General features: G+C 35.4%; 1 protein-coding gene across 11 annotated transcripts in view; it reads left to right on the top strand.

Moving 5' to 3' along the window:
* WDR17 (WD repeat domain 17) overlaps positions 1–18995 on the top strand; it is a 101062-nt gene that overhangs the window by 23114 nt on the left and 58953 nt on the right. For 7 of the 11 annotated variants that reach the window (XR_011433407.1, XR_011433406.1, XM_070253533.1 and 4 more), the window contains exons 2-5: positions 1907–2029; positions 10814–10942; positions 14022–14205; positions 18175–18405. Coding sequence is in view for 8 of the 11 variants with exons in the window: in XM_070253533.1 (XP_070109634.1) it covers positions 1964–2029; positions 10814–10942; positions 14022–14205; positions 18175–18405 (610 nt within the window). In the remaining 3 variants the exon portion in view is untranslated. Of the gene's footprint in view, positions 1–1906; positions 2030–10179; positions 10352–10813; positions 10943–14021; positions 14206–18174; positions 18406–18995 lie in introns of those variants that run through there. The other 4 variants (XR_011433408.1, XM_070253531.1, XM_070253536.1 and 1 more) reach the window with 2 other exon arrangements.

Genomic DNA, 18995 nt, shown 5'->3' with positions numbered 1-18995 from the left:
CAGTGAAAGCAGGGAGGTTAGTAAGTAAACTACTTTGTTAGTTTGTGCAAGACAAACACTCAACGTGTGGGATTAGGGATGGAAAGAAGGGCCTTTTGAAGAGACAGTGTAAAGGTGGTTTGATAAGACTTGGTGATCAAACAAAGTGGGGGGCAGGGGAAGGTGACGCAAGAATGAAAAGTGGAGACTTTTTTATCTGGGGTTACCATCTGGAGTACAATGATAGTCACTGGAATGGGGAATACAGGAGGAAATAAGGAATGTTTGGGGGTGATAGAAAGGGGAAGCTTCACTTGAAAGAAATACACTAGGTTTTACACATGTTCACACTGCGATTACCAGGTAACAGGCTGAGCAATCTCGGTTCAGTAAGGACTTTGAAATAGTTCAGGAGCTTGATGCAGGTTGAGTGTATTAGAAGAGAGACTGGAACCACTGAAATAGTGGCAAGGATCTTAGAGTTGTTGGACAAGTGTAGAGATGTAGGTTCAAGGTGGGGAAAAAAGCTTAAGGCAGGACACAGACAAAGAATTGTCACTGAAAATAAGATAAGCTATAGATAAGAGAGACAACAGTGGGCAGGGGAGAGGGGTGGGTGTATGGCAGATCCAGAGGGTAGGACAGTGCAGGAGATTCACATTCTGAGCAGACAGGCAGGAAGGAGCAAAGGGCTCTGTGGGAACTCAAGGGGCAGGGCAGAAAGCAAGGTCCCGATTCAGGGAGTCATCAAGACGTAAACAAATTAAGCGAGAGATTGTACCAGTCCTGGAACGTCCTGTGGAAGCTATTCCCAAGCATTTTGAAGTGAGGCTTCAAGCAGGCACTATTGAAAGTATTTTCAAAAGGAAGAGGAATTCTGAAGAAGAGTGCATGTTGTTCCATTTGATAGAATTTTAGAGCTACAGTGATATTTGTATGTCATACAAGTCTATCTTTCTATGCCAGAACACAAGCTATCTTACATTTTGGATTTGAAGACTGAAACACTCAAATTGATCAAATTGTTTTCTTTTTCTTTCTGCCCCTCTCCTCCTCTCTCCCACCCTCCCTCCCTCCCTTCCTTTCTTCCTTTTTCCTCCGCTGAGGTGTAAGGGTTTGATGAGTTTGGTCACGAAAAGATCACTCAGAACCTGTTACATGTTGGGTGAAACCCCTAAACTTTACAGAGGATATTTTGATGTGCAAATAGTCTCCAGTATAAGAAGAAATCTCTTTTTTAGTAAGGCTAGTAAATAATTTCTTCCAGAAGTGAGTAAAACTAAAATGAACCAAATTCGCGTGATTTTGATTCTCTGTCGAACATGTTAGGGCTCTGTTAAGTGATGTGTTGTCTCTAAACTTTTGGAGGCACTTAGGTAATTAGCAATCAGCTAACAGTAAAATGACTTGACTCTCAAGTGCGGAGCTGGAAGCAAATAGAAATATAGGCTTGGCCTTGCCATTGTATACCTTTTAACCGAAAAGCTTTCTTCTAGCTTTATGCCAACTCCTAAGGTTGAAAATGGAACTAATTTTCTGCTTCCTATCATTTTGTGGTTTTTCTGGATTCCTTATTTTTAACTTGGTAACTTTTAGAAATAATTTGCCGATTTCTTGCCAAAGTTAAATCTGAGGTGTTTTTTAGAATAAAAACTGAAAGCCTTTATTTATTTATCAAATAAAATATTTGGCAAAGCCTTCTCTGGTACTGTACAACAACATGATTACTATTCGATTTTTTTTCTGATTTGAATATAGGCTTACATTTTCTGGTTTAGCACTATTTTTCCCGATACTGTTATTTGTAGAATATTAAAGCTGTTTCAGCTGAAATGTTTGTGCACTTCTAGCTTCTGGTACTGAACAACGTTTCACAACACAGATTTTGGTAAAGCTGTTTGGTTGAAACACATTATTGTTACTTTAGGTGCTGACTATTCTGATGCCGCCTTTCCAATTGCCTTGGTTAAAGTAGGAGCGGTCTATGGCTTGGATGACGTACATTTCAAACTGGTTTGAGCAAGATGATTGGTATGAAGGTCTACAGAGAGTAAGATACATTTATGTTGTAATTAGAATTTTCTGTGTTTTTTCCTGCTTTACTTTTCACGCAGCTGTATTTCTGTGTCATTTATATTGTGAACATTTTCGCATTACAAAATTCTGAGAGTAAATAAGATGCTTATTTGATAGATTTACAAGCAGAGGTAAGAAGGTAATATATAAGGATAGTCATAATTATACATTGAAGAAAAGACATTTCTTTGGCTCTCCTGGTTTCAGATGAATTCTTAATGTTTTCAGATTGTCTTTAGGCTTTAAATATAAAATAGAAGTCTTTCTAATAAGATTAATGTACAAAAATATCAGTAATTTTAACAGTCATTTTACATAAAGAATAACATTTAATGAAATAAACGTGTAGGAGATGTGTATGATGGCACTATGCATTATGATAATATTGTAAATGAAATGCAAAAATTCTCTGAAGAAGAGTGCCGTGTTCCATTTGATAAATTTTTAGGCAATTAATTATGTTTCAGAAGGATTTTCACTGTTACTATGGTAACTTTTGCGTAGTATTTTGAAAATAGTTATTCTGATCTTTTATAACAATAGTAGAAAACTGCTATTTGAAAATGCACCTTATCAAAATGGATGTAGTTTGGAATAATATGTCTTCTCTTTGATTATTTTCACCTTTTTAATGGAAGGTTTCTTCATGATTTAAATGAAGGCAATTTGTAGATTTTTCTTCTCCTTAATGAGTGGAACAAAAGAGCCAGAATATCTTTCTGTTGTTTCCCCAGCTTATCCCCATTGATGTTTAGGGCGCGTGCTGCTAAAGGTGCGCAGAGCTGAGTTTGTGTCCTCCTTACTTCTTCGGGCGCCCATTCTAATCGCATCAATCAAAGATGTTTTCTTAATATTTCGCTTCTTTTTCATTGTAAATCCCCAGCAATTTAAAGCTTCTTGCCTCTTGGGCTTTTTTTCAGATTTTCTTTTCTTCGTCTGTGAAGTAAACTGATAAACATCTCTGAGCCGGTTAATTCCTAACTCTGAAGAATAATCCTCATACTGTGAATCCTATAGCATTTCAGGAAAGAGCTTGAGAATTAGTGGGTAGCCTTCCATCCTGAATTCACACCTTATCTGTAAATGATGAAAGTATATCAGCTTCTGAATTTAATAGTAGCACTTCACGTCCCACTGGGGACACACACACACACAGACACACACACACTACGGTGCCAGCATCTTTTGTTTGTATTGTGTGTGTGCATTTTGAATGTCATAACAAGCACATTTCTGATGTTGAAAAAGAAGGGTTTTTTTCAACTGCAGTCCATGTATTTCAATGGAAGGGGATAGGGGTGGTGGTCTAATTTGGGAGGAGAGGGGTGACTGATTTTAAGAAAAATACTTTTTGCTAAAATTGCGTGTTCCTTTATAAAAGTGGCTTTGGGGCAGTTCATGGAGATTATGAGGATCCATATCTTTCCCTCAGCTGTAACTTCAGTCTGTCCTTTAGTACAACCATTGGCCTTTGTAAATGAAATTCATTTGTAAATGAATTCCTGCTTCTGAGACATATTAAGAGTAGCTGTTTTTATAAATAGATATAGTTTGACCCTAAAATTACCATATTGTCTTCATGAATTTGAGCTTCTTCTGGCTCAAATTTTGATCAGGTCTTATACAGACTTAGATGAGAATGAAAGATCCTATTCTAAATAATGAAAATTGGCACATGAATATTGACTTTAATTTCTTAAAAAGTTCACCTATTATTTTTCAGATGATGTGTATGTACATACATACCCTGTATAAAATCAGCACTCAGCATGGCAAATTTTTCAATAGAGTCTTTTTTAAAAATGTTCACAGGAAGAGATAAGTTGGATTTTTGAGTTAAAAATTATAATTTAGAAATGTAGTGTTTTAAAACTCACATCCAAGTATGAGTTTGATCATTAACGCACTAAATTGGCCTTTATACTTTGATATAATTAATATTTATGTTATATGTATATATTTCTATAGATACATGGACACGTATATATGAATTTAATTTTATAATTTTATTTCTGGCAGTGTTCTAACTCTATATAACTGTACGTTAAGTTTCATTATGATTATTTCATATAATACTCTTGCATATTCAAAAGTGAGCTTTAATTTTATACAAATCTAAGGTAAATATACTCATCACTTGTTTTTTTAACAATTCATGCACTTACTTTGCAAAGCATTTTCACTATAGTTATAATGTGTGTGTGTGTGTATTTCATATAATATGAGAGGGAAACCAAAAATTGCATTTAGGTTAAAAGTAAAAATAATATCTCTGCCAGGGCTGTAGTTGCTAGGCTACTGACAGTGTCAGTTGCATGTGGGTTGACACAATGCTCAGACTTTCTTCCTGAATCCTTTATAAATCTGCATTATTCAGTGAACTACAGGGTTTAGTACTTTGTTTTTAAAGGGTGTATATTATTTCTGGGCCCAAAAGATTATATTTTCTGAAGCAATAAATCTTTAGAATGGACATGGAAATTCTAAGTCATTCGCATAAAAATTAAACATATTCTAAAGTAAAGATAAAAAGGGGTATGTAATATTTATCTGAAACATATAATTACCTGTCACATACAGGTAAAGTATATTTATTTACCTATATATGTGCATATTTTCTAGGATTTATATTTAAAATATAAATATATTTTTGAAATGGACATTTCCTTATTTAGAAAAGGATCTTTGGTCGAATCATTAATTGTGTAACCATTAATGTTGACTGAAAAGATAACAAAAGCTTCTGGACGTTACTTGTTATCTCCTTGGCAACTGTAAATATCACTTAATAAATGCTACATAGTGTAACATACATTTTGTAATACTTTTGAGAAATAATCTAGAAGTTTCAAATACTAACAGTTTATAATTCCGATTTATAATTGCAGTAGTATTCATATATTTAATGATGCATGATTTTTTTGTATTTCATTCAAAATCATAGACTTTTTTTTAATAAGCTGCCATTTGTTTTGTTCTATTTATTATTTGAATGGCTAATCTGGACAAGTTATTCAGCTCTGAATTTAAAAAGGCTTTAAGTTATTGACTGTAAGACTTGTAGAAGCTGCTTAAGAACAAGAGCATACTAAATTGTATGACAATGTTGTAATGTTTTTATATCTAAATTTGGAAACTAAAAAGTAGTAAATCAAGATATACTGATAGTTAAAGTAAAAATGTATTGGTTTAGATTTCAAAGTAATTTGTTTGTGATAAATAAAGAGTTAGCTGAGGGACTACTAGTTTCCACACTCCAGAGTATGAGGACCTTAGAAGTTGTCACTCTGGCCTGAAACAGTAAAAAGCTGGGTGAACTGAAAAATCAACAGCTCTTCTTAGATCCGTAAAAGAAGTGAGGTCACAAGGCAAACTGCAGCCCCCCAAACTGGGAGACAGGCAGGCAGATACAGAGATTCACAACGTACTGGAGCAGAAAGCTCTGTGGGAGCCAGAGCCAGAGAAGGAAAACCTGAGCTGTAGCGGATGCATTGCTGGAGGCTTGTGTAGCAAGTCTGAGAGTGAAAACCTCCAGGGAGGCCCCACGCTTTTGTGAGGTTTACCTCCAGGACCTCTACCATGTCCTCACAGCAAATATTAGAGAAAATCCCTTCATGCTTCTGGCAGGAGGAGAGAAAAAGGAATCACTGTGAAATATGTCAGCACATTCTGCTGTTCTTAACAAGGCTGCCCTCTGGAGAAACTATTTTACCAGAGCCGAACCTGCTGGGGTTATATCAGAGCGTAACCTACCTGGGAGAAGGGAAATACCCAATCCCAGCCCCTTCTAGCCATCCCGTCCCCCTTAAGGGGGGAGAACCCCAAGAATCACTGGTGAAATTCACATTCCACAAGCACAGGCTCGCCAAAAGACAGAGCCCTGGTCCTAGACTGTAAAACGCTTCCTCTCCTCCCACAACTTAACACTACGTCACTAAAGATTTATTTACTACAGTTCTTTTACCCAGTATATCATGTTCTCCTTTCAACAAAAAATTGCAAGGCATACTAAAAGGCAAAAAACACTGTTTAAAGAGGTTAACCAAACATCAGAACCAGAGGATGGCAGGAATGTTGGAATTATCAGACCAAGAATTTAAGGAAACTATGGTTAATATGCTAGGACTTTCATGGAAAAAGTAGACAGCATGCAAGAACACATGGATAATTTCAGCAGAGAAGGGGAAATTCTAAAAAAGAATCAAAAAGAAATGCTAGAGATCGGAAACACTATAATAGAAACAAATAATGCCTTTAATGAGCTCATTAGTAGATTGGACATGGTTGAGGAAAGAGTCTCTGAGCTTGAAGATATGGCAGTAGACACTTCCAAATCTGAAAAGCAAAGAAAAAAGCCGGAACAGAGTATCCAAGAGCTGTGGAACAACTACAAAAGGTGCACCATACACGTGATGGAAATACCAGAAGAAGAAGAGAGAAAGGAGCAGAAGCAATATTTGAAGCAATAATGACTTAGAATTTTCCCAAATTAATGTCAGACACCAAACCACAGATCCAGGAAGCTTAGAGAACACCTAGCAGGATAAATGCCAAAAAACCCTACATCTGGGAAAATCATATTCAAACTACAGAAAATCAAAGACAAAGAGAAAATCTTGAAAGAAGCTGGGGGAAATAAACACCTTACCTATAGAGGAGCAAGGATAAGAATTACATCCAACTTCTCAGAAGCCGTGTAAGCAAGAAGAAAATGGACTGAAATATGTAAAGTGTTAAGAGAAATAAAACAGCAGCCTAGAAATGTGTACCCTATGAAATTATTCTTCAAAAGTGAAGGAGGAAAAAAGGACTTTTCCAGACAAACAAAAATTTGAGAGCTTGTTGCCAGTAGACCTGACTTTCAAGAAATGTTAAAAGAAGTTCTTCAGAGAGAAGATAGGTAATATAGGTCAGAAACTCAGATCGACATAAACAAAGGAAAAGCACTGGAGAATGAATAAGGGAAAGTAAAATAAAAGCTTTTATTTTTCTTATTCTTAATTGATCTAACAAATAACAGTTTGTTCAAAATGAAAACAGCAATAATGTATTTGATTAAGAATGCTTGTGTGTATAAACATACACGCATCCAACACAGACACATATTACACATATATATGTGTTATGTATGCTTATGTATAAGTGAAATGAATGACAGCAATGATACAAACAATAAAAAAGGTATTAGAGATTTTTTGTTATTATAAGGTAGGCATACGAACCAAGAAGTGGTACAGAGTTGTTTGAAAGTAGACTTGGATTAGTTGTAAATATAGATTGCAAAGTCTAGGGCAACCACTAAAATTTTTTTTAAATGAGGTATAATTGACATGCTAAGAAAGGAGGAAAGTATTAAATTATATAAAGTGCTCAATTGAAACCACAAAAAGAAGAAAAAGTGTAGAAGACAAAAACAGGAACAAAGAACAAGGGCAAGAAATTGAAACAGTAAAAATGTGATAGATATTAATCCAACTACATCAATAATTACCTTGAATGTCAATGGTTTAAGTGTACCAATTAAAGGCAGAAATTGTCAGAGCAGATTGAAAAAAAAGACCCAAATATATGTTGTCTACAAGAAACTCACATTAAATATGAAGACACACATAGATTAAGAGTAGAGGGAGGGAGAAAGATATGCCATCTGAACACTAATCAAGAGAAATGGGTAAAGCTATGTTAACTTCACACAACAGACTTCAGAGCAAGGAAAGTTATTAGGGATAAAGAGGGACATTACATAATGATAAAGGGGTCAATACTCCAAGAAGACGTAACAATCCTTAATGTGTATATACTTTAACAACAGAGTATCATAATACATGAGGCAAAAACTGATAAAGTGCAGGGAGAAATAGATGAACTCATATTATAGTTGGAGACTTTAATACCCCTCCATCAGAACTGAGCAGATCTAGCAGACGGAAAATCAGTAAGGACATAGTTGAACTCAACAGCACCTTCAATCAACTGGGCATAATTGACATCCATAGGTGACTTCATCCAACAACAGCAGATTATATATTCTGCTTAGGCTCACATGGAACATTTATTTAGAGAGACCATATTCTGGGCCATGAAACACACCTTAACAAATTGAAAAGTATAGATGTAATACAATGTCTGCTCTCAGATGGCAATGGAATGAAACTAGAAACAAATAAGAGGAGAGCTGGAAAAATCCCCAGATACTTAGAGATTAAACAACACTTTACTAAATAACACATGAATGAAAGAACTCTCAAGAGAAAGTAAAAACTATTTTGAACTAGATGAAATTGAAAATGCAACTTAACAAAATTTATAGGAGACAGCAAAAGCAGTGCTTAGAGGGAAATGTGTAGCATTTAATGCATATAGTAGAGAAGAAGGAAGATCTAAAATCAATGTAAGCTTCTACCTTAGAAAACTAGAAAAAGAAGAACAAATTAAATTCAAAGTAAGCAGAAAAAAAGAAATAACAATTAGAACAGAAATCAATGAAATTGAAAATAGAAAATCAATAGGGAAACTCAACAAAACTGAAAGCTACTTCTTTGAAAAGATCAATAAAATCAGTAAGCTTCTAGCCAGGCTAATTAAGAAGAAAAGAGAGAAGGAACATATTACTAATATCAGTAATGAAAGAGAGGGCATCACTACAGATACCTTGGACGTTAAAAGGATAAAGGAAGGCTATGAACAAATCTGTGGCCTTAAATGTGACAGCCTAGATGAAATGGACCAATTCTTTGAAGACATAATTTGCCAAAACTTACACAAGAAGAAATAGGTAATCTGAATAGGCCTATATCTAGGAAAGAAATTGAATCAATACTTAGTAACTTTCTGTGATATTGAGGCTTATAAGAAATGTATATGTGGTCACTCAGATGACTGAAATATATTTCTCATATGTATTTGGTCTTCATCGACAGTTCCTGGCTCATAGCTCCCAAAACCCTTGGAATTTCTTAAGTGTTGAAAGTGACAAATGTGTCTTTTGTCATGTTAATAAGATGACTTTTGGAAAGTACCTAAGGATGAGGGCCAGTTGTCAATGGAGCCAAGCATGTGATTAAGGGTTGGAACTTTCAGTCCCACCCTGTTTCCTCTGGGGAGGGGAGAGGGGCTGGGGGTTGAAGGATCACCAGTGGCCAGTGGTTTAATCAATCATGCCTATCTAATGAAGTCTCCATAAAAACCCAAAAGGACAGGGTTCAGAGAGCTTCCAAGTTGGTGGACGTGTGGAAATTGGAGGAGAGTGGTGTGCCCTTTCCTACATACCTTGCTCTGTTCATCCATTTCATCTGGCCGTTCCTGAGTTGTATGCTTTTACAATAAACCAAGAATCTAATAAGTAAAATGTTTCTCTGAGTCCTGTGAGCCATTCTGGCAAATTATTGGGACCCAAGGAGGAGGTTGTGGGAACCCTTGATTTATAGCCAATCACTCAGAAGTACAGGTGACAACCTGCACTTGCAATTGACATCTTGAATTGGAGGGGATGGTTGGAACTTCCAGTTTGTAGCTGATCACTCAGAAGCACAGATAACAGCCTGAGCTTGTGATTGGTGTCTGAGGTGGGGTGTGGGGGGCAGTCATGTAGGACTGAACCCTTAACCTATGGAATTGATGCTATCTCCAGTTAGATAGTGTTAGAATCGAGTTTAATTTTTGGACAGCTAGCTGGTGTCCAGATAATTGCTTGTTGCTGGTGGTCTGAGAGAGCCTTCCCCACACACACATTGGAATTGCTGCCAGAACCAATTTACCTTCCAAAATAGTACCTGGCCCAGATGGATTCACTGGTGAATTTTGCTATATGTTTGAGGAAGAAATTATACCAGTTCTCTACAATTTCTTCCAGAAGATAGAAGCAGCGGGAATACTTTTGAACTCATTCTATGAGACCAGCAATACCCTTATACCAAAACCAGACAAAGACATTATAAGAAAAGAAAACTACAGACCAATATCTTTCATAAACATAGATGCAAATTCCTCATCAAAATATTAGTAAATCAAATCTAACAAAGTATTAAAAGAATCGTATGCCACAAAATAGGCAGAATTTACCCCAGATATGCAAGGCTGGCTCAACATTCAAAAATCAATTTGTGTAATCCATCACATCAACAGGCTAAAGATGAAAAGACAACATGATCATATCAATAAATGCTGAGAAAGTGTTTGGCAAAATTCAACACTCCTTCATGGTGAAAACTCTCAGAAACCTAGGAGTGGTGGGGGAGCTTCCTTACCTTGATAAAGGACATCTACGAAAAGCCTGCAGCTAATGTTACACTTCATGGTGAGAAACTAAAGCTTTCTGCTAAGATCAGGAACAAGGCAAGAGTATATTTTACATAAAAATCTGGATATTTATATTTCTCTGGGGAGTTCCATAAATCTGGCAACCTGGGGTGGCATCCTCCAGGTGTACAAAAGCCCTTTAGATGGCGTATGCGCCTTCTGTTTCACTCTTGTCCCCATCATTCCTTATAGGATTCCCAACCCTTGGCCTAGTGTCAGTTGTCATTTATCGTTTTATAATCTCTTGCTTCCTTAATTTAAATTATCTGCCTTGATATCCATAGACAGTTGGGGATTTCAACTCCTGTTTTTGGAAGTTGTAAATTGAGGTTAACAGTCCTAGTAGAAATTCTTTTCAGGGCATAAAGATGAGGATTGAGGAAGACAGATGTAAAACAGTGAAGAGGAAATGAGGTGAATAATGAAAATGACTGACAGTTCTCCAAATTTGTTTTTCAAGGCAAACATGTCCCAGGTAAGGCAAGTGGGGCTGCTGGCTGCCGGGTGTCAGCCGTGGAACCGAGATGTGTGTGCTGCCAGCGGAGACAGGTTTGCGTACTGTGCCACCCTGGCCATCTATGTTTATAAGGTAAAATAATACCAATTCTTTTTGATTTTTAATTTTCTTAGGAAAAATTAAGATTTAATTAATACTTCTTTTTAAATCTCTGTCATATGAAAAGCTTAATGCTATAATTGTACTGATATATTTTATATTTTGTTGCTGTTTATACTATATTGGTTTTACAAGGCAAGCTTTTAGAAAATGCTTATACCATAGTATTAAATTATTAGCAAAATCTTACTTGGTTTCATAATCTTCTGTGTGCTTTTCGTCAAAAAAGAATCTCTTCAAGAATTAAAAGTTCCAATTTTATAATTGGTGCGTAACTAGCTTTTAACTCTTTTTAGCTATATTCACGTATAAATAAATGGAATTCATTTATTCCTTTGTTTCAAACTTTGCTCAGTAACAACATTTGATATGAGAAAATTGTCTTATCAGTTGAAAAATGTGGGTAGTGAATTCCAGATCATTAGATTAAAAATAGTGCAGATATAATATATTTTGAGATGCAAACCTTTATAACTACTTCTTTTTTCATGGCCTAGCTCCATCCAGACATCTCTTGTCCATTCCCAAATCAGAGAGCCAATGACCTTCTGGGTAGAGACACCATAGGCATCTCAAGTCCAAGTCCAGTCTTTCTCCTTGAGCCCACAGTGTTTCCGTGTCACCAGCTGACCGTTGATCTAAAGCGCAATGTGAGGGTTGCCATTGCCTCCCTCTTCTGCTCACAGCCTGCACCCTGGGGCACCAGGAACGATTCTAGCATTTTGTATCTTTTACTGTCTTCTTTATGTCCTTCTCACCTGAACTATTCTAACAGTCTCTTAATATTCTCTTTGCCTCTATTTCGACTCCCTCTAATTTATCCTTCAGTGTAATCAATCGTCTGTAATGCAAATCTAAAATTTTAAGTCTTAATTGCTCCTCATTCCTTAGTGTAAACATCCAAACTTCATAGTATGACATTCTTCCTCTTCTTCTTCTTCTTTTTTGTAAGGAAGACTGGCCCTAAGTTGACATCTGTGCCAATCTTCCTCTATTTTATGTGGGATGCCACCACAGCATGGCTTGACGAGTCATGCTAGGTCTGTACCTGGGATCTGAACCTGCAAACTCCAGGCCATCAACGCAGATCATGCCAACTTAACCACTACGCCACAGGGCCGGCCCCCATAGTATGACATTCTTTGGCAATCTTCCTGTCTCTGTCTCCTTCTCACCTTGTGCTCCAGATATGCTGAGATAATTGCGTTTTCCAAAGCATCTCAGACTCTTTGATATCTTGCCTTTGCTTACACTCATTCTTCAGTTTGCCTACATTGCCTGACCAGAGAACATTCTCTTATCTTTCCAATCTCAGCTCAAGTGTGCAAGCTCTTTTCCGTGTTCTGCTTTCTCCTCTTTCTTATCAGGGAAGAACCTTATCAAGTGGACTGCCTCTACATGCTTCCATTTACCAGAATGAATCTTCCTCATCTTTGAATTCTTGACTTATTGCACGCTCTCTGCCACTTAGTAGACACTCGTTAAATGTTTCTTTTGAATCCTGAAACACCAACTCATTTCAGTTTAGTGAAAAAAATTACTGTGTTATTCTGTAGTAAAAATTCCTATGCATCACTAATAGTGTTGTGGTTTACTGAAAATTTAAGAAAATAATAGCATTAATCTATAAACTAATTAATATTCCAAAGTATAGAGTAAGATTTTAGGTAGTCCATTCCTCAGGATTGTGGAAATGTCCAGCAATCAAAATGCAATTTCAGTATAACTCACATTTTTTTACTTCCCATCCGCTCATCCAGAAGACAGCAGCAAGCCTTCTAAATGTCTCGTTTTTTTCTCCCATCTACCTCCGTTACACTCGACATGTATTTCCAAGCTTCTCACTCCCGAATTCCTCCTGCAAAATTTCTCCCTTAGTCTTAGATCCCTGTCTTCTTGTCTCTTATTTCCTCCCAAAGAAGAAGGTCTCAGGCAAGGCAACCATTCCTCTGAGGAGTAAGGAAGGTCACAAAGTAGATGAAGGCAGAACTTAATTTTTTCATGTTTACATATATCTTAAGTTTTATGGTGACATTTTATGACTTGAATATTGGAAAGATTGAGTTGAAATTATTCATATCAAAAACCTATGAAGATAGTTTGCATGTTATTAAAGACTGAAACAAACTAAAAATTACCCTAATTTAGAAGTTAGTACAAATAAACTGAGGTGGCAGTTCATTAGAGAGATCACTGTAAAACCTTGTTTCAAGGTAGACAAATAAGAAATTAGTAAATGGTAACATTAACATTGACTAAACTTATATTAATAAATACTCCTTTAAATGTGATCATATATATATTCATATATATATATATTCTTTATCCATTCATCTGTCAATGGGCACTTACATTGTTTCTGTGTCGTGGCTATTGTGAATATTGCCGTTATGTGTTAAAAGGAAAAAGTAGGTACAACAAAACGATGTATGCAGTATAATCCCAAACATATTAAAAATGATAGAAAGATTAATTAATCCACTAACTAATGACACATTTACAAAGGAAATAGGAAAATTAGGCTATTCCTTTGGTTCACTTACATGTAAGGACACAACATAGTGCCCATCCAAAAGCAGTTAACATCAAACGGGTCCAGTGATGCCATTGCTCTGCAAACTTTGGACAGCATAATAATGTCATAATGAGCAGTTAGTTTCTTTAACCTAAATGTTTTTGATTCAAATATAAGTGAAAAATTGCAGAAAAAATATTCCAAAACCTAGGGGTTTTCTTTCCCCTCATAAATAGATATAGCTATAGAAAATATAATAGCACTCTGAATTATTATACATATTTAAACGGACAACATTTATTTTTACTTGTTTTTAAAATTGGTAGATTTCATTTCAATTCTGTCTTATTTTTTTTCAAATGGTTTCTTTCAGCTGATGGAATATACTTGAAAGTAGACCAAGACTTGAAATGTGTCATTGTTATTAGGTGTACTAATTTTCACGTATGTAGCTTTTTAAAAGTAATATGATTAGTAATGAAAATTGTATCATGTAGAAAGAAGCACTGAAATGTTTTATTTATATGTTTTTTGTAGTTGGATCACCGTTATAATGAATTCAAACTTCACGCAATTATGTCTGAACATAAAAAAACTATCACAGCTATCTCTTGGTGTCCCCATAACCCTGATCTGTTTGCGAGTGGCAGTACTGATAACCTGGTGATTATTTGGGATGTTGCAGAACAGAAAGTCATTGCCAAGCTCGACAATACAAAAGGTATACGTATAACTGGGATTTATTTTATTGAATGAAATATTTTTACTTCAATAAACAAAATATTTTATTTCAGTCAGCTCAGGTTTTAAAGCAGCGTCCTAACTTTCTCTTCGTAGTCGATGTAAGAAACACATTTCACATCGTGAATAGCTACCGTGTGGTTGCGCCTGTGTACAAAATTGAAACAAAATTTCATGGAATAATTTTACTTAGGACAGTGATCAATTAAACACATAGTCAATACCAAATAATTGTGTTCATATTTAAATATAACGTAAAAACTTCCAAAGTAAACATAAAAATAATAATTAGGTAAGATTTTCTTAATGAGGCAAATGGCCTTGCCTCTTCATCCTCTTCATTACTCGAATGCAATCTGAAACACACAGGGACAATATTATACATACAGTCAGTGCACTGCTGGGATGGTTTCTTTCCTGTATTTTTAATTCGATCAAGGTAGAAAGTCCTGGTTCACACAAATAGGTCTTAGGGAATTGAATAAAATCATTACACTCTTTCTGCTAGCATCTTACTCCATAATGGCGATGAAGTTAAGTAATAATTTTTGGTGTTAAATGTCACAATAATTTAATCTCTTTTTGAGTACCAAGTGTAACTCAATTATTCCTTATGGTTTTGAAAGTTACTCCTGGATGTGTTTTCCATATTCAGCTGTTTCTCTAAAAAATACTGATTATAACTTTGAGATGGAAAACTGAAATGTGACAATCTCACTAACTTTATTTTGTTCAAAGTTTCTTTGTGATATTTTTTCAGTATGCAGCGATAATAATGAGAATTCATAGGCAATTATATTTGAATCTTACTTCTAAAATAATAATAATGCCTTTTGGAACCTTTGGATGTGTTCAAGATATTTAATATAGTTTTTTCCTTGTCTTTTCAAATTTGAGTCATTAGGAATGCTGAAAATACCAGCAAAATACACCAATTTTGTTACATAACTTTCATTTTAAAAAATATTTACCAATGTTAATTTTTTTACTAGAAAAATGTAAATCAGTCCCAAGTTCATATACGCTACTTATTATTTTCACTTGCAACAGCCAGTGAATTTCACTATTGGCCAGTGAGTAGGTGGCTACAATGTCTGAGCAAAATGTTTTTAAAAGTCAACTATTCAGTGACCTTCCATTAATGTAAGTAACACTTTTCCTTAAGTGAGAAAAACCCAAATTACTTCTGGTACAAAGCTTTCTGATGTATAAACATCAATTGATAGCCCCAATCAAGATTTTTCATGTTTTTCTGGTCATATTGCTTCTCCACCAGTCACAAATCCTACGGTGTTTCCAGTATTGTTGATATTGATCAATAGTACATTTTCCCAATACTTTAAATCCAGCTTTATGTGAGCTTAATTTTATTTTATTTTATTTTATTTATTTATTTTTTTCCTTTTTCTCCCCAATGCCCCCCGGTACATAGTTGTGTATTCCTCGTTGTGGGCTCTTCTAGCTGTGGCATGTGGGACGCTGCCTCAGCGTGGTCTGATGAGCAGTGCCATGTCCGCGCCCAGGATTCGAACCAACGAAACACTGGGCTGCCTGCAGCGGAGCACGGGAACTTAACCACTCGGCCACGGGGCCAGCCCCTGTGAGCTTAATTTTAAATAACACAATAAATACTCCTTAAAATTCCTTCCATATTTTATGTGACATAAACTAAAAATGTTACATGATGTCATTGTTCTCGTAAAGCTGTCACGCAAAATCTATAGTAGACTATAACTGAATAATAATGTATTTTATAAATGTTATGCAAAAGTCCAGATTAGACAACATATTATTGTATTCTCATCTAGTTTATCTGCTGGTTTGTCATTAACACCGAATGCATCACATCTGTTCATCAGGGAAGATGTTTTTTCATCAGCTGTGTGCACCCTAGCTTTCTTTGCCACTGAATATATAATTAAATAAGACTTTTTCATTAACTTTTGTAGAATGATTAAATAATTGTGATAATTTTGATCAGTTTTTTATATTTTTCCTTTCTCTGAAAACTTTCAAAGACATCAATAATTTCCTCATGCTGTTTGCAAATATCTTCTTAATTTGAAGATTGAAAGGTTTGCTATATTATTTGCAAAAAAATATTATGAATATTTTTGGTCATTTTCACTTTAAATAATTCCCTTTGAAATGTCTTAGACTTGTTTTTTTCTTTTCCGAATTCAGCTTAAACAAAGTAGAAGTTTGCATTGTCAGCATTTTTTTAAAAATTAGTATTGGAACTTCCACGTCCAGTGGTTGAACTTGACCCTGCCTCTGTACTTTTCACTTCATCACTCCTTTTTTTCCTAATAATCAAAAAGTTCATTTAAAGGAAAATTACTATTAGTTTGGGTAAATGTAGCATGTTAAAATTGTCACCAACTTGAAAAATATCACAATAACATCCTTTCAGAAAAAAAAGAAAACCTGTTAACAGTGGATAATAATACTATCCACCTGTCTCAGCATATCGTTGGGAGAATTAGATGAGTTGATATTCCTAAGCTTCTGGAAGTGCTTGCACACAATAAACCCCTATAGAAGTGTTTTCTGTTACAGTTTTGTGACATGGTTTCTTGTCCCTTCTCTTCCTTGCTGCCTTTCTCAAAACACGCATTCAGAACGCCAGCATTCCAGTGGCCTTCTTCAAGTGTGCTATGGTGGTTTGATCCATACAGATTACCTTATCCCTTATTGGAGAAATTCTGCTTCTGTTAATGTATCCTAAAACCACGTTAGCTTTTTTATTGGCCTTATTCGTGTGTTTATTCATTCATTCAGTAAATGTTTATGGAGTTCCTGTTATACATTGGGCCCTGAACCAAGCATTAGGCTTCCAGTTTCGGCCTCTTGGCGCCTTACTGTCAGTGTACAACTTTTGATTCAGTGTCTTTGTTGACATCATTTCCTCTTCCTGGGAAATACTGCTCATCCTCTATATTCAAACTCTATTGCTCCTTCGAATATAATTCAAATCCAGTTTCTTTCCAAGACAGTAGCCCAGTGGTTCACCAACCGGTCTACACATGAAAACCTCTTGGAGACTTGTGAAAAATAGATTCCTGGGCCCTAATTCCACATGATCTGATATGCATATTCAGTCTGTGGTTCTGATACAATTGATTAAATACGTCTGTGTTGGGAGATTCATAATCTCTTTCTTGAGTCATAAATTTAACATAACACATTTTATATATGATTTATTTGATCACAGTGATTGTGGGGAGATTAACAATTAACTTTTGTATTTTGTCTTCCAGTTTAAACGGGACTTTTACAGATGTTATTGCATTTCCTTTTCTTAACATTCATGTGAAATAGGTGGTCAGCTATGTTTAATTAGATCCATTTTATAGATGAGGAAACTGAGGTTGAGAGAGGTAAAGTGTCTTGTTTAGTTCACCTGAGACAAAACTAAGATTTGAATCCAAACTCCCGATAAGACATTGATTGCAGCACTAATTTGATTGTTATTAAATCCTTATAGTAGCATTTAACTTCTCATACATTTAATTCTTATCTCCCCAACTTTTGTTTAAGATCCTTTAAAGCAGGGATTGTGTCCCATACTCACCTGTGTACATAGAAGGCCTCAAGCAGGTCTTCTAGACAAAAACTCAGTAAGAATTTATTGCTTTAATAGACAGTTTTCTGAAAAAAAGAACTTCTAACTTCTTTGAATGTATGAATCATATGATCATATTACTAGTTTTAGACCTAACCAGGTACTTTTTCGTTCATCATAGAAGTACCCTTCATACGTTCCCTGTGGTCTTTGGGGTTATTTCATAAGTTCAATTCCCAAGTAAGACAGTAATATATATTTTTTTAGTAGCAAACATACTCTTATGTGTTATGTTGCTTTAGAAATGTACAATGCAGATAATATTTAATGGTACGATCCTCTGCCACATCTCTCAGTTGTGTATCTCTATTTAATTCATTCCAGGGATGCCGGCCTCTCTCAGCTGGTGCTGGAATGCAGACGATGCTGTGGCATTCGCTTCCCACAGAGGCCCGCTGTTCATTTGGACGATCTCAGGACCCGAGAGTGGAGTGACTGTGCACAGAGAGGCTCATAGCTTCTTGTCTGATATCTGCACATTCAGATGGCATGCACAAAAAAGGGGGAAAGTTGTATTTGGTCATCTTGATGGAACTCTATCAATTTTTCAACCAGGTAAGGATTTAATTAGTCAGGTCTCTTTAATTTTTTTATCTTAGCATATATAATTTTCTTATTTACACAGCATAAAGCCAAAGGTAACAAAATTTTCATTTTAAAATAGTGGTTGTGCAAATATTGTCCAGCATTGTGCTGATTCCAAATAATCATTCGAAGTGAATGTTATTTATAAGGCATTGTAATACATTTAACTTAGCTGTGCAGATTTTAGTTTGTTAACCCAAATCAGTCTTTTGTCTCATATTTTTACTTTTCTAACTCAATTCTTTATTTCTGAACATTTACTAAGAAAATCGCCTGAGGAACAAGGACACACAGCTGGAGTATATGATGACTTACTAATACCACTCAAAACCCTTTGCCCACCTGCTTGTAAAGTACCACTTGGTGCCACAGCTCCTTAGCAAGGACTGAATGAAAGGATCTGAGAAATTATGTTTATTTTAAAAATGTAAACAATAACAAAATGTATAATGAGAAAAATTCATACATTTCATTCTCCGTTCATAAATAAGTAATGCTAATATTTGAGAAATGTTAAAAAGCACAATCCTGAAAGTGCTTTTTCAAGATTAAAATGACTA

The sequence above is a fragment of the Equus caballus genome, chromosome 27 (assembly GCF_041296265.1).
Source record: "Equus caballus isolate H_3958 breed thoroughbred chromosome 27, TB-T2T, whole genome shotgun sequence".
In the NCBI taxonomy this organism is placed as follows: Eukaryota; Metazoa; Chordata; class Mammalia; order Perissodactyla; family Equidae; genus Equus; species Equus caballus.
This window is presented reverse-complemented; position numbering and strand designations above follow the sequence as displayed.